Source organism: Fusarium mangiferae, assembly GCF_900044065.1.
Source record: "Fusarium mangiferae strain MRC7560 genome assembly, contig: FMAN_scaffold004, whole genome shotgun sequence".
Taxonomy (NCBI): Eukaryota; Fungi; Ascomycota; class Sordariomycetes; order Hypocreales; family Nectriaceae; genus Fusarium; species Fusarium mangiferae.
This window is the reverse complement of record NW_024573924.1, coordinates 2,635,251-2,650,501: the sequence shown is the minus strand read 5'-3', so window position 1 is coordinate 2,650,501 and position 15,251 is coordinate 2,635,251. Positions and strand designations below refer to the sequence as shown.

Below are 15,251 nucleotides of genomic sequence, written 5' to 3'. Positions count from 1 at the left end.
AGATGGCAAGCCATGGAAATTCTAGAACAGGCCCTATTGAGGACGGCGCTTCTTTTTCATCCGGGGTCTAGCGTCTCGGTGCCCTTTTATCTTACCCCGGAAAATTTGGTCGGCAATCATTCTCGAATCACCGTGCTTGAATATACCCTTAGGTTCGTCGGGACAAGGGTAAGATCTGGGGTAAAAGTATAGAGTGCGCATTCAATGGTTAGACTGTAGGTATTGTATGGGAATTCCAAGAATTGACTCGCGAACAGAAACAACTGTGCAAGTTTAGTGTCATTTAATATGTCGAGCTTGCTCTTTGTCACCCTTGCATACGGAGGGAGCAATTGTCTTTCGCACCCCAATTGAATGCCCAAAGGCTTTGTACCAAGGTCACAGAGGTCTGGAAGAACCTCTGACTCTATCCTATCCTCAATGACAAAAAGATCTCAGTAAAGTTATATAAATTTGGGCTGTTTCAGTCCAGATTTAGTAGACCTTTGACTTGCTTCAACTTCAGAATGTTGATTTACGTCGACCAAGCAAGTACGATCTAGGCACGATGGGTTCCTCATTTTACCCCTCTCAGCCAGACAAGCATTCAGTTCAATCATCATCATCACGACTATCATCAACACCATTACTCCGCCATATCTTCTACAAGAAAACCCCACAAGCACATTCAACAGCGTCATCAAATATGGCTTCTCCAGACTGGCGAGTTGATGTGATTTAGCAACAGAACATGCGACGTGTCCTCGGCCCCAAATCTCACAGCAAGTGGCAAAACACATCAATGATGATAGGCTGGTGCTTACATCTTGCTGAGACCGACAGGTCTGTTTCGTTACCAAGGCCTTGGAATGCTACGGATGCGGAGTTGTCTGCGAGATTGGAAGTATGGGGGGTACCAGCGTTTGTCGCTTTAGCTCTATTGGGTAAACCGTCGGAAGAGAGTCGATGGGATTCCGAATTGGTTAGCAAATGGCAGAACGATGAAGAGAGGATATTGGGGGAGGTGAAAGACTTTTGGCATGAGCAGCAAGATGATCCATCCCAAGCAGGGGCATCCAACAGTGTTGGAAGTCATACCGAGGTTCAGTATAGGGTTTATGAGACTCCGTATAGGCTACAGGAGAATGCATTGGGGCCCTTGGGAGCGATACACGCATCGGGAGGACTTGAAGACTTTGGGCCCGTACCTCAGGGTAATCTTCCTCGGGAGGAAAAGTCCAGTCGGGCTGGCAACAGTAGAAAGAGGTCATACGAAACGGAAGCGAATATATCGGAGGGGATAAATGGGCTGGAAGGGTTCGACAACTCCGGGTATAGGGAGCCAAGTAAGCGTGTCCGAAGGGAGGGGTCCAGGAGTGTTGGTAACTGTACCAAGAGGCCGCACGAGACGGCCTCGTATACATTGGACATGATATCCGACCTCGAAGAGCTCCAACAAACTATGAAGGATTGGATACAGGAGATATCCAGCGAGCGAAAACAGCTCAAGAAGCTAAATAAGAAGTTAATAGAGGGGGGATCCAGGAGTGTTGGCAACAGTACCAAGAACCCGTACAAGTCGGAGTGGGATGGTTCAGACCCTTGAAGCGTGGGTCCCAAGATATTTGTCTCTGGAGAGAGAGAGTTCTGAGGTTTGGTGAAGCAGTCATCAGTACATGGGGCCACATGGCATTAATAGAGGGTAGAGAATTCAAGCACGAGTCTATGGAAGACTTCCATTCTTTACATGCGTAATTTCTACAGTTCCCTGGGTACACAGACAAAGGTCTTGAGTCTCTTTGCGCCAGGTCTTTGCAAGTCAATCAGCAAGCGGTAACTGATTCGGCAAAGAGATCTTGACAGTGACAGCCACGAGCATGTCTGGAAGCAGGCGATTTGAAGTCAAGAAACAGTCTAATTATCTATCCGCCTTTCTGGCATCTCATTAGGCTAGAGTTCTGTCTTTCTCTCCCACTGTATTAAGCCATAGGCCACCATGTTCGTCTAATCCCTTTCTGAATCCCCCTTCAATGCATATGCGACTCGCTCACACTTCCGGTGAGAGCTCTTTCTGACGTTCCTTGACGTTGGCCTCAGCCTCCTGCGGTGTCACATGAATGTACTTCCACTCATCAAGAATAGCGGCTCTGGAGTGAGTCTCCTCCTCAGGGGTCCATTGCACATTGACCGGCCAGCCGATGAGCGCTGCAATCATATCATTATGAACACCCCAGACCGAGAGTCTCCCGTAGCACTCAATCTCGATCATATCCCACCTCTCAGTCCTTCGATTTCGGTTTTTCTTCCCGCGGAGGTACTTCCAGCATTTGTTCGTCATGTCTTCTAGGTCCTTCCAGTCCCTTCTGCTGTATGTCCCGCGGAAGACGCGCTTGAGGTTTTCGTCCCAGTTCTCGTTGACGATTGTCTTGCCAGGGATGAGCGAATTGTCAATGTAGGTCTCATTTGGGTGGGGTGTGTCTGGTCGTGGAGCTTGAGAGCTTGGGGGTATAGGGGCGAATTCTTTGAGGGCTGGGGATGGAGGGGGAGGACCCATGCCGGGGTCATAGACAGTACCGCCGGTGTTGCGGGCAAGATCGCTGACTTTCCTGTAGTAGTCGGTCGAGTAGATCTTCGCAATCATGCGGGCCTCCTCGTCAAGAGATTGTTTGTTAGACATGGTTCTTGAGTTCGTTGTGATGATATAGTGTCTTTGTAGTATGGTTCTTGTGTTGATGGACCAGCACATTGTTACGGCACCCAAAGTCTCCTTATATCGTCTATTCCTGTGAGCTAACTGCCCATGAATAACTATCCTTGTGATGGGGGTTCAGAGTGATGCAGTGGAACCAGAGGACTGCATGTCCAATTCTGATCAACGGCTAATTTCACTTCGTGTCTTATCGGGGAGGATTCGAAGGTGATCATGCTACCGAAATTCCACTTCGACTGTGATGAAACTACCAATCGATACGAAACTCACGGCTATTAATTCTCCCGAGTTCATTCAGTGCACCAAGAAGAGGGCTGTGATTCGCGAAGCAGCCCAAACCTTTGAGTGTCATTCACAGCTCAATCGAAACTCTACTGTCCAAAGCTTGAGCTAGATTAGTCAATGCAACCATCACTCTCGATAACGCCTACAGTTGGGGCCAACTACGAGATCAATTGTCTGGCTTGAGCTATCGTAATAGCTAACATCAAGTACTCCTGGCTGAGCGTTCCTGAACGCTGCTAAGCCTGCTGTTCACCTGCCAGATCCGCATTATGATCCTCGCTGCTTCGTTCCCTGGTCATCAGTTTCCGTGAGTTTGGCTTCTTCCAATCCACGATCTCGATTTCCTCCAGAATTTCGTCATCTTCCAGTGTCTCGCCCTCCTTGAGATCTTCGTATCCTTCCAAAGTCATCTCTTCGTCGTCCATATTCTCCTGAAACTCCTTCTCGACCTTGTCCGTGATCGAGTCGTCGGAAGACCCAATGAGCGTCTTGACAGTCGTTGAATCAGCTCCCTACTACATAGATCTCACAGCCTTGTCAAACTCCTCCTGGGTCCAGGGACGTCCGAACCGAAGGCTTCCTTCAGGCTTGTCTTCAAGCTCCTCTTTGGCCTTCTCCGACATGTCGGCACAGTTTTCGTACTTGTCAACGTGCTCGGGGCCGTGGACGCGGGCGACATTTTGCTGGAAGTCGTGGTCGGCACGTGGGCGGAGGATTGGCGAATGGGTGCCCTCTGGCTCGGGGGCATTCTCCTTGTTTGGAGTCTGTCGAGGCTTTGTGAAGGAGTGTCTTCGGATAGAGGCTCTCACAGCAGCGGCGTCCCTGCTTGAAGAGGGAGGGCGAGGGGAAGGCTGACGAGGGGATGGCGGACGTGGGGATGGGTGACGAGAGGAGCGCTTTCGGGCGACGACTCTGGGGCCATTGTCTCGACGAGGAGTAGGAAGGGGGGGAGGTGGGCAAGCATTCTTACGCTCGTGGGGGGTCAATTCAGAGACGCGCTTGTAGAGGGGGTTGTTGTAGAACTCCGAGAAGTCATCGTCGTCGTCGAGGTAGTTGTGCTGAGTAGACATGATGACGAGCTGCTGCAGCGACGGATGTTTGTGCTGATTGTAGTGTATTCTTGTGTTGATGAGGGTTGGATATTGTGGTGGTTTGTGAAGAATAAAACTCCAAGGAGAAGTTTGTGTGGGGGGAAGAGTAAAAGTTTGAGATCCTCCCGTCTTGTTGTGGTGATGAGATATTGTTCAGGGAGGAGATGATTCATCTTGCTGCTCTGGCAGTGGCAGCTGCGATGCCCTCGCAGCTCGCGCGGCTGCACATAAAGGTGCCAGTGGCTCGTTCAGAGTTCAGCCGTCATGGAATGCCTGGAGCCTGAGGATAGAACTCTGGGGCTACCTCATGGAACTGGCGATGAACTATCCACCAAGGTCAACCTGGCAGGGAGCAAGAAAGCGCCTCATGTTAAGTCAGGATCACAAATAGGCTAGTCTCAAGGCTTGATGAGATGTATTAAATTTACTAAGGGTTGTCATCACTTAGAAGAGGCCTTAGGACATCTCCAGGAGCCTCCTATTGCTTGGGAGTCGAGTATCATGGAATCGTTGATACAAATTAACATTCAACTACCTGCGCTTAAATATCAGATCGCTCCACATGCAAGTATATGTCCCCAACGCCTGCTCCATCCCTTCTCCTCTCCCTTTTCATCAATGCGACACTCGTCTTGACGACCTTCTCGATCGCATCACCGCCACACACAGCGACAACGACGTTACCAGGAACACTCCCAACCGCCGTTCTTATGAACGTCGCGATCTCGGGTCGACCCTCTGTGTGCTCAATGGCCGAAGCGTGCGCCCCATCGAAGTCCATGTCCATTTCCTCCTTCAGCAGCTGTTCCTCCCTACCGCTTTCCGAAGAGGCACTAGAGTCTATCGAGAAGCGCTCCAGTTCAACACTTGGGCCTCTTGAGGGCTCTTCAATCAATCTCTCGTGGCTTGCATTCGCCTCGTCGTGGAGAACTGCATCGGAGACAGTGCCAGCGCCCTTCGTGACAGCAACTTGGACATTCACAGATATTCCCATCTCCTTCGCCCTCGACAGCACACGTGATATATGCTGAAGATAAGGCTCCGCATGCGCCCTCCGACGAACAATGTACAAAGCATTGATCTTGCGAACACATCCCGGCGATTGCGTCGAAAGCAGATCTTCGAGAACAGGCGTGGTGAACGATCCCCCCGTTGACGCAGCGACAAGAACAACATTCTCATACTGCTTCCAATTGGGCGCCGCGCCAAAAGGCCCTGTAAGCATAACCCTCGCACTCCCATTATCACCCCTCAGCCCCGTTCTTCTCGCCCAATCATTAAGATCCCTTGTCAATCCCGTCTTCGTCTTGATCGTAAGTTGGATATCCTGACTCTGACTCTTCCCTTCAGAATCCGGAATATTAGCAATCGTAAACGGATGCGGCGTCTCCCATCGCAAAGTCGGCAACCAGATCAAAATATGCTGTCCCGGCTTCCAGCTGAACCCAACATTTCGAATAGTCATAGTAGTTAATTCGTCGTCGACTGCTTGGATACTGGCGTCGTATGCGTATCGCACAGATGGATTCGCCGAAACCCGAAGCCGCAGGTTCCGCCAGATCGGGTTCGCCGAGCGTGTTACTACATCATATGCAAAAACGCCCACAGCGCACCAGATGCTAAAGAGGTGATGGTCTGGAACGTGGAGGACCAAAAAGACGAGAAGTAGTACGACGGAGATGATGTGCTGTACCACGAAGAGTTCGTACTTCATACGTCGGAAGAAGGGCAGCGTCGACACAACCGTCCAAGCTAGGATGAACCACGCTCCAATGCCCGGTAGTACCATCTTGACGGTCTTGACCTCGGTCCAGAAGAAGCTGGCGGCTAGCCATTCCCATGCGAAGAAGCCGCCGTGGATGGTTGCGCTTGCGAAGAAGACCCTTGACGCCCATCTGTGGAACCAATTGAGCCTCTCGTACGAAGTTCCAAGTAACAGAGCAATTGGGTTGACGCGCACAGCTAGGAGGAAGGGTAGTGAAGTCTGTGTCGCAGTTATCCAAGCTGCGCGAAACGCAATGCGCTCGTGGAAATTGGCATCGTGGTGAATGGACTTGTAAGTTACAAGACCCGCCACGAACGCCGTGTACGCGACAATGACAATTGTCTTGCGAACTGGCAACGTTGCTGACCGGACTGGAAGTCGAAATACTCTTGATACAAGAGCCTTTGGCGCATCAGCCAATTTCTCTACCGTCGAGAATGACGTATCCGAACTGGCCCCAGCATCTCTTCTCTTTATCCTGCCATGTCTCAGCCTTAATCCCACGTTTTTTGAGTCAACATACCGTTGTTTAGCGATGAAAATAGATATTAACCGTGAGACAGAACCAATTATCACCACCATCGCCAAGACATACCAGTACAGACACGCGAGAAAGTGCTGTCTCACTGAATCCTCGCTCTGATGCCCATGACCGTGGCCATGCTCCTCCTCTTCGTGACCGTGTCCATGACCGCCGTGTCTTCTTAACAAATCCATAACGATAACATGAAGAAGAGGAGGAAGTGAGATGCCTCGTATTGGAATGAGAGCTAGCTTGGTCAACAGGGTAAGGTTAGATTACGTGATGCGAAATCTCCGGATGGGCCGGGTCGTAATTGGTGGAGGGAGGGAATCTTGCTCAAATGGACTCAGCCACGAAGAGTCTCGAAGGACGGCATTGATGATGAGCGACGACACCAAATGGGCTGTGTACAATTGGTAGAATGATCTTCTGCATTGAGACGGCTGAACTCAATCTCAGCTTTGGGACGATGCTATTTTGGGAGTATTACCCTATACCACTGGTTTCCGAGGGTTGGGTTTACGAGTGAAGCTTTCCGAATAATGTCTTGTCGGCGATTGGATAGCTCGTATACGATGTCCAACAGGGTACATCGAGTATCTGACTTGCTTGGGACCATTATGCAGTTCTCGTCAGGAAGCAAGCAGACTTTAGACCATGAAATGAATGCCAAAATAAACTCGGTAAAGAGTCCTCTAAGCTCATACTCAATTCACCTAGATATTTTTATCGCTTAGGATCCAGGTGTCAAGCTCTTTCACGTCCCCTGAGCAGCATGCTAAACAACATCGATGCGGTCAGCGCAGTTTCTATTGATTGGTGGCAGCATTTACGAAAGGGAATACGTTGACCAAGCCGAGAGACCAGAGAACAAGACCCCTCGAATTGTTCCTAATTATCGAGATGCCGCTGCTCTGACTGCTGGCTCTGCCTCATGCTCAAGGCCAAGATGCCCAGAAAGCCGAGACCTCAATCCATCCCCATTGTATTCGTAATATCCTCCCCAAGACCCTCACCGAATGTCATGACGCAACTCCCAAGCGTAAGCGCATTGACCGACGTCGCCAACTCAAACGTCCAACTCATCACCTGCAAGGCGTCCAATGTCTCAGCCCGTATCAACATTCTTCCTCACCCACTGCCATTCTCAGCACTCTCTGCCGATCACCCATCCGTAACCGGCTTCACTTGTGCACATGACCAAGCCACCGATCGTCAAGCTGCATAAGCAGCGTCACATTGTTAAAAACATGTGAAGTTCAATTTTCGCAATCGATACGACTCTATTGGTTCCGATGTCGGGCGCATCATCTTGTCTTAAACAGTGTCTCTTTAATGGGCATAAGGAAGAGATAGGCGTTTGTAAAAAGAAAGGATTTTGGAACATGCAGCGATTTGTTGGTGGCTGGAGATTAACTTGCAGCTTGGTAGAGGCACAGCTCGTAGGTGGCTGTCAGGCTGTTCTCTTTTTGTTCGTTCCTGGGCGAGGCACCCCAAGAACCCCCCAAGGCTATCATGTGCAACACGAGATCACTCTACCACGACAAGGAATGGTCATGCAAAAAGAGGGTGTTGTCGTTTTATTGCATCAGATGCACAGAAATCTGATCTGGATGAGACCCTCGGCAGCGCATCTTATCTTTCACATGCTGCGAAATACACTGATGATAGGTTCTCGATGATTCAGGCACAGGCACAAGTAAGATACAAAGTGAGTTGTCATGCATCTTCTATTTCTGGGGACTAGTTATCAACAGGCTTCAAGCGCTCGCCAAGCCCTCTACCCCATTCACGATTCCTCTCGTAAAAGAACCCCATTTTCAGCGACGGCGTCAAATACCTAGCCACGGGAAGACCCGGCGTACAAAAAAAAGAGGTCTGTGTTTCAGACGCTGGGATCACCCCCGCGATTGTAGTGAGTGAGTGATTTTAGGCGCTCTGTGAAACTGGTCTGTGACTGCTGGATCAGTGCGAAAAAGAACGGACGAAAAATGAGACCTTGGATGATTTGCATATCAGGTTCAGCTATTGACGGGTCGACGTATGCACGCATGGATGGGTTATGTACGATGCATCGGTATTTGTGTCCCACTTGATGTTTGACACGTGGATACCATGAAGCATAATAAAATTGAGACTCTGATCATGAATATCACTCAGTCGGTGTTGTGAGTACATTATTCAGCTGCTGCGGTGAGGCTTCAAGTCTTGTGCAATCCTACAGACAAACAGAGCTCGGCGTACAGTTGTAAACGCCAGCGGACGGACCGACAGACAGACAGAAAAAAGGCGCAGCAGCGTGAGAGCGGGCCGCCCAAAAGCCAAGTCCCAATTAACCCCTGTCGCTCGCCTGCGTGACGTGGGACCAACCCTGCTAGACCCCTTCTAACTCTTTGGTGTCAAAAGAGGTGTAGAGGCAGAAAATGTCAATGTCAGTCCCTGCAGGCCAGATCGATAGACTGCTTATTCCTTTCGGTTTGTTTGTTCCGTAACCCGCCGACTTGTGCTGTTCCTGAGCTGATGAAAACACAGAGACTAGACGAGTGAGAGACACTAGAGACGGGCATCATGCCGGGCCACCCCCAGACACTCGGACTCTCGTTTGTGTCGGGGTATACAGTGATACAAGCCCATGTCTCTCATTTTCACTCTGATAGAGCAAAACCTGAGCATGTGAAGATGAATATCCAACACTGGTCCTACAAGCCGTCCACGTCATATGATTCCCTGCTTCACATTCCATACTTCATATAGAAACATCCTCAAGATCCTCCCCTTCTTCTCTGCACTCTGCATTTTCGCTTTCTCTCGGTCCACCTCCTGCAAAGCCCCATAACTTTCTCTTCTCTTCCGGTCCCGCAGCCGATCGTCAACGCGCAAAGCCGTCGTGGGTCATACCGCAACTCCACCAATTGAGTAACAAAGAAGCTCCACTGGCCTGGCCAAAGTTTGGGTAAGGTGATATTTTTCTCGTGGTGATCGGTTGACGGTTTGGACTAACGGGATGGGCTTGTTGAAGAGCAGAAAAAAACAGGACCGAAGTTGACTAAAGCAACGCACCGCTTGAGATCGTCAATATCATTCGATTTGGGATTGACGACTTGTGATAGAGCAAGGCAGAGCAGATTGAGAGTCCAGTAGACAGACACTCATCTTGTCTTTGTTTGTCTGCTCTCGCTGTTCCGCTTAAGCTTATTGTTACTCATAATTAACCTCACTTCTCTCCAACCCACCAAATCGCAAATACCCGGCTTTTACTCCCGACATTTCTCAGTACCCATTACAAACCATTATCCACCATCAAAACACCAACTCGTCCTATTTCATCAACGCTATTCCTTAGGTACATGACACCACCACCGTCGTGCATATCCTTTCACCGCCCAGAGGCCAATCCAACACCCCTGGTCCCCAGCATCCCGCTTAGAGCCCCTGCTAGGGCCCTGAACTTTTCTCGACTGGGGTGTCTTTGGTTCAACTTGGGTTAAGTTAAATAACAAGAGAAGGGCAGACCGCAACTTTTGGTTCTCTTTGTTTGTTTCTCCCGCAACCAGGTTTTTTCGCCTTCGCTTCGCTTCACCGCGGAATAGAAGTGGAAAGCTTATCCCCTTTTCTCCTTTCCTATATATTCATTACTTTGTCTTTCGTTTTTTGTTGTTGGTGACTTGGACCTTGGCTGGACTGGGTCGGAGATTTGTGTCTATCGTTTTTGGGGGATTCTTAGTAAACGGGTGCTGTTGTGAATACCCTCTACCTCACCATACGCCCATTTACCTTCTTTTACTGGAACGACTCGCCACAAATCAATCTCACCTTCAATTCACCTTGCCTTATACTTGGACTGGTCAGCTTGGTGTCGTCGGATGTTCGCCCATCATGGAGGAAAGATCTGAGTCGCGAGCTTCAGGTACAACATACCATAGCTTTGCAGACACGGAGTTGTTTGAACCCATGTCTCCCCCTCGACCACCAGTTACCCACGATACAACCAGTCTTCAACACCTCGAACATCTTCAACATGAGCTTCAGCGCCAGCAGCGTGAAGCTCCGAGTAGCAGGGACTGGGTGAGAGAACGTCGGCCTGGCACGGCAAAGATGCAGCGACAAGATTCAGGCTATGAGTCAAACACGCCCCGACGAACCTCTACTTCTAATACCTCCCATGGAGGATCTACTATTAACAACGCTCACCTTCTCGTTGGCCGACGATCGTCAAATGGTTCCTCCAAGGATGGCAGCGGCAGTGGTAGCAGCAACGGCTCAGGAGTTAGATCTCGTTTCAGAGATCGTCGCCCTTCGCTCCGTCGAGCAGCAAAGACTCACCCCGTTCAACCAACACGCACATCCAACCAATCCCTCCACCTCGTACGCACCGCAACAGCTACTTCTCCCCCCAAGCAGTCCGCCGCATTCTTCCACTTCCCATCGCCAGATCCCATTCAGCTCGCCGACACCGTTCCCGACCGCCGCGTGCAACCCACGCCATCCCCTCACCACCGCCTCAGACAACACACTACTGGACCAGCGACCGCACCCGCCGTCTTGAATACGCCGCCATCGACGCTGCGACGCGCGGTGTGAAGGGCTGGGTGCTGAGACATCTCGTGCCTGATTGTTTTGTGTCGTGCGAGAATAAACATGTCTCGTTCGACGATGACTCGGGCAGCGTGAGAAGGTATAGACTTGAACTTGAGGATGATCATGCTGAGAAGGCGGGAGGCAAGTCTGTGCGGCGACGCAAGGGATGGAAATTCTGGTGCCGCAGAAAGGTCGATGCTCAACCTTCGGCCTACATCTAGACACCCCTCATCCACGAACAAAGAAACACTACCACCCCGCATATCGCATCGCATCACATCGCATCGTTGGCGTTATATACCCGTTGGTTTTTACATCGAGTTAATTTTACAGAAAGAACACATGCATGATACAAGAAGATAATGATTTGATAGCATTTGGAGCGAAAGAAAGAAGGAAAGCAAGAAAGTATGATCTAGATGAAGAGATGTCGCATGAAGCTTCTATTCTGGTGAGGGAAGTTATTTATTCTCCATTTATTTTATTTTATTTTACCTGCGCGTTACTATTTAACAGATATTTTCGGCATTTATTACTATTTACACCATAAGCATAGTTAGTATTGTTTAAAGACAAGAATGATTGACTTTTAGGCAAGCAAACATGTTCAACCTGATGAGGCCCGTGACCCGTTGTTCTTTGTTCTCCGGGTGTTCAATAGATTGGACCGAGCGCTGTTCACAAGCTTGGTGACGATATAATGACCGGGCCTCTCGATTGACCGCCCAATTTCTGAATACTGTAATTCTAACAGCCGATTTACAACGTCGCAGCCGATCTGCAAGAAACTGCCCATGATGCTCATCTCGCCGAATGAAACGCCGGCCACAAGCCGCTCCGCCTCCGGGGGCCCACTCCGGAGGTCAGCTTCGGAGCCTTGTCAGACGATACTTCCGATCCGGCGCAAATCCCTGGAATTGGTGGCTCCACCGGCCAGGGAAGAGGGAATTGACCGGGAGGTGGAAAAAGTGCCGATGAGTCTTGCGAGGATTGTAGTGAATATGCAAGAGCATTACACGGCGGAGTTGGAGGCTGAGAGACAAAGAACGGAAGACTTGGCGAGGCAGAATGAGGAAATGATGAGGAAGATGGATGAGATGGAGAGGAGACTGCAGATGCATGTGGTCCTCATGGATGGATTTGTTGGGTTTATGAGGGATGTGAAGGAAGGGAAATTCGCAACTGGTGGAGGTGCTGAACTTGAGATTGCAAAGTCCTTTGGGGGAGAGCATCTTGATGAGGTCAGAGGGCTTGTGGCGGAGAGTTACATGCCAGTTCAACAAAGCGTGGAGCAGCCATCTACTGAGAATATGGTCTTTGGTGATCAAGACGAGCCTCACGAAACAGCGGCGGTCGTTCGACATGTGAGTTTTGATGAATCGCCATCAACGCCAGCACTGGAGGCACCTCCTGTACGAAGCACTGGACGACGAGCACCAAAGCGCAAGAATCCCCCTTTAAGGCCACATCGTGAGGTGAAGCGACAAACAAGGGCGAATCTGCGGAGCGTTCGACTTCGTAACACTTCATCGTGGACTGCCATCAACACCAGGAATTCTCCGTATGCAGGTGCTGACATGAGCAATGGAGAAGACAAGGACCTTGACTTCACTCCTGATCTCGAGGTTGACGACGATGACGAAGAGGAAGATGAAGAGCAGGAGGAGGTGGTGGAGGATGATAGCAACGATGAGATGGAGGACATACCAAATGCCCCAGCAACGCCGTCGCCATCCCTCTCAGATGAAGATCTCGAAACCACAAAGACACGATACTCCGCCCCTCGCTCCGTCGCATATCGGTACGCAAGCGGTCCACCAGGTCGCAAGTTCAAATACCACCGCATGCCCAAGTCCGTCGCATTAGTATGGCAAGAGTGGAAGCACGGCAGTAACGGAAATTTATCGATCCAATCACTCGAGGAAAAGTACAGCACGAGATGGCGAATGGGGACGTTGCAGGAGCGCAAATATGCGAGCAATTACGTCGGTGTGAGACAAAAGGTTGTGAGAAAGGTGGAGGAAATGTGCGAGCAGAAGGGACTGACGCCGGAAAAGGCTTGTGAGATTTTGGATAGACGCGTTGATGGGAGAATGCAATTGCTCATGACGGCGTTGAGAAAGGGACAGGACCCTTTGGTCGTCATTCCGAGGAGGTAGTACTTGAGTCAGCGACGTTGGTCAAAGAGACAATTGACATGAATCAGAAACGACCATTGTGGGTGAGTGAGTGAACAAGCGAACATGCCTCATTCAGGCGTTGTTACAGAGCAATGTTCACTGGCCTGAAAGACAGGGCCCTTTCTTCAATGAATGACTCTTTGATAACCCCTGCAAAACCGACCATTGCTTTGTCTTCACCACCTGAACAATGATAAACTTGCAGAACATGATCTATCATTTCACCCACATACCTCACTACCAATCGTTAAAAGCACTTCGCCATACCTTTCTCTTACTTTACCAGCTTCAACTAATATCTTGAAGCTTCACAGCACGTTACTCACTGTCTCTACACTACGTTACTCACTGTGATTACAAGATACGCTTCAACACCATGTGCTACATACAGGTCGTCCACATCACACGCTGCGAGACCCGTCGCCCAGCCATAATTAACACTACTACTGGCAAAACAGTCTACCATCCACTCGAACCACCTGGGATCTGCGAGCACCACCGGCCATTTGGCGGCGCAACGTGTCATTACCATGGCGACTGCTGCTCACCCGGGCAGATCTTCTTCTGCAACGCAAAGGGCCCTAGGGATATATGTCGTGGTAGGCAGGCCTATCACATAAACATCCATCCGCACTACATGTATGAGTCCGGTGTACTTCACCAAATGGAGCCCATTGAAGATTGGGAGGCCCTCGAGATGAACACGGATGTTTTCGCGTACGAGGAGGATATTCGGTATCAGTTCTTTGAGGCCGGTGCGTTGATGTATGAGCTTGAGCAGGACGCCGAGAAGATTGTTGAGTATATCCTGCGCAACCGGACTAGCTGTCCCGAGGAAGAGGCAGAGCTGTTCCTCGAGCATGGAGATCTCTATGAGATGTGGAGTGAAGCGCATCACCACTTCGTCGGGCTGACGGAGGCGTGGGAGATTCTGGCGAATGTAGGCTGCATGGAAGTCTGCCCATCTTCTCTCCTGCGCGTTCATCCCTGGCGAGATTGCTTCCAGGAATATCCTACGCTACAGAAGGGGTTTCCGCAGTTTAGTTATCTTCCGTTTGCTTGGGTCGAAAATGTCGAACGGCAGGATGATATTCTGCGATGGCATCCCTATTACTCTCAGTACCAGATACCACCTCGTCCTGAACCGTCTATTAAGGACGATGCGCTGTGGACATCGCCCGCGCCATATGGCGTCGATCCAGGTTTCTTTGAAAGGACTTTTCCACGGGCCCCTGAGGTTCAGCAGCAGATTGGGCCGCTGCCGTATCCGGGAGAATGGACCGAAGTGTTTGAGGACAGGGCTCGAAGGATGGCTCAGATTGAATCTGAGCCTACGTCGCTTTCGTCGAGTTCTGGGCCAGAGATTCCTCCGTGGGTCATTCCTTATGGTCAGGAACCAGATATGGGATGGAAGGACACTGACTGGCACAACTGCACCACCATTATCGAACCGCCCATGAGCCCGAGGAGCCTTCCGCGCGAGGGAGTGGTTCAAAGGGTCATGCCCCCGAAGGACAGCTACATGAACCCTAGTGACGTGTCCGCCAGTCCAGCAGTTGTTCCAGACAGGGAAGAGTCGAAACGGGTCAGTGCCCCATGGCGAACTCAACCTGCTTCTAAAGAGGTTATACCTGGGAACCTTTTCGGCGATCCTCTTGAGGCTCCATGGAATGGATACAGCTTCACTGGGACGGAGAAATCGACAGAGCAGGAGTTTCTCCATGTCCCTATACCAGTGGAGGAGCCTCAGTTCATTGTATCTAAAGCGAAGAAGAGCTTAAAAAGGAAGAGTGAAGAAGATTTGGATGGTGGAATTGAGAGGAAGAGATCGAAGGGGGTGGAGAGACAGGCAAAGCAAAGGCTTTCTCATGCCCCTTCACCAATGGGGTATTTTAAGATGTCTGTATGTAGAGCAGTGGAGACACTGAAGAGAAAGAGTGATGATGATTTGGATTGGGGTATCGAGAGAAAGAAGTTGAGGGTTTGTACTATCTGAAGAGTTCATGGGTTGGGCTTTAGGAGTTCTAGGAGTTAAGCGTCTAGGAGTCAAGGACTTAGGAGTCAAGGCGTTGAGGCGCTGAGGAGTATTGGAGTTTAGGAGTTTGGAGTTTAGGCGTTTGGGATCAAAAAGGGCCGGGTA

General features: G+C 50.2%; 6 protein-coding genes across 6 annotated transcripts; 3 read left to right on the top strand and 3 right to left on the bottom strand.

The window, feature by feature from the left end:
- Nucleotides 1-730: 730 nt before the first annotated feature.
- FMAN_09394 (uncharacterized protein) lies at nt 731-1,585 on the top strand (the record flags this gene model as incomplete). Its single annotated transcript, XM_041830233.1, has 1 exon — nt 731-1,585. One exon carries the CDS (start codon nt 731-733, stop codon nt 1,583-1,585), a length of 855 nt encoding a protein of 284 aa, XP_041680916.1.
- A 441-nt stretch (nt 1,586-2,026) lies between these two features.
- FMAN_09393 (uncharacterized protein) lies at nt 2,027-2,656 on the bottom strand (the record flags this gene model as incomplete). Its single annotated transcript, XM_041830232.1, has 1 exon — nt 2,027-2,656. One exon carries the CDS (start codon nt 2,654-2,656, stop codon nt 2,027-2,029), a length of 630 nt encoding a protein of 209 aa, XP_041680915.1.
- A 554-nt stretch (nt 2,657-3,210) lies between these two features.
- On the bottom strand, nt 3,211-4,044 carry FMAN_09392 (uncharacterized protein; the record flags this gene model as incomplete). Its single annotated transcript, XM_041830230.1, has 2 exons — nt 3,211-3,462; nt 3,505-4,044. The coding sequence occupies 2 exons, from the start codon at nt 4,042-4,044 to the stop codon at nt 3,211-3,213; spliced, it is 792 nt and encodes a 263-aa protein (XP_041680914.1).
- Nucleotides 4,045-4,606: 562 nt separating this feature from the next.
- Nucleotides 4,607-6,547, bottom strand: FMAN_09391 (uncharacterized protein; the record flags this gene model as incomplete). Its single annotated transcript, XM_041830229.1, has 2 exons — nt 4,607-6,308; nt 6,354-6,547. The coding sequence occupies 2 exons, from the start codon at nt 6,545-6,547 to the stop codon at nt 4,607-4,609; spliced, it is 1,896 nt and encodes a 631-aa protein (XP_041680913.1).
- Nucleotides 6,548-10,229: 3,682 nt separating this feature from the next.
- On the top strand, nt 10,230-10,934 carry FMAN_09390 (uncharacterized protein; the record flags this gene model as incomplete). The annotated part of the gene is made up of 1 exon (XM_041830228.1): nt 10,230-10,934. One exon carries the CDS (start codon nt 10,230-10,232, stop codon nt 10,932-10,934), a length of 705 nt encoding a protein of 234 aa, XP_041680912.1.
- Nucleotides 10,935-13,487: 2,553 nt separating this feature from the next.
- FMAN_09389 (uncharacterized protein) lies at nt 13,488-15,107 on the top strand (the record flags this gene model as incomplete). The annotated part of the gene is made up of 1 exon (XM_041830227.1): nt 13,488-15,107. One exon carries the CDS (start codon nt 13,488-13,490, stop codon nt 15,105-15,107), a length of 1,620 nt encoding a protein of 539 aa, XP_041680911.1.
- Between the last annotated feature and the right edge of the window lie 144 nt (nt 15,108-15,251).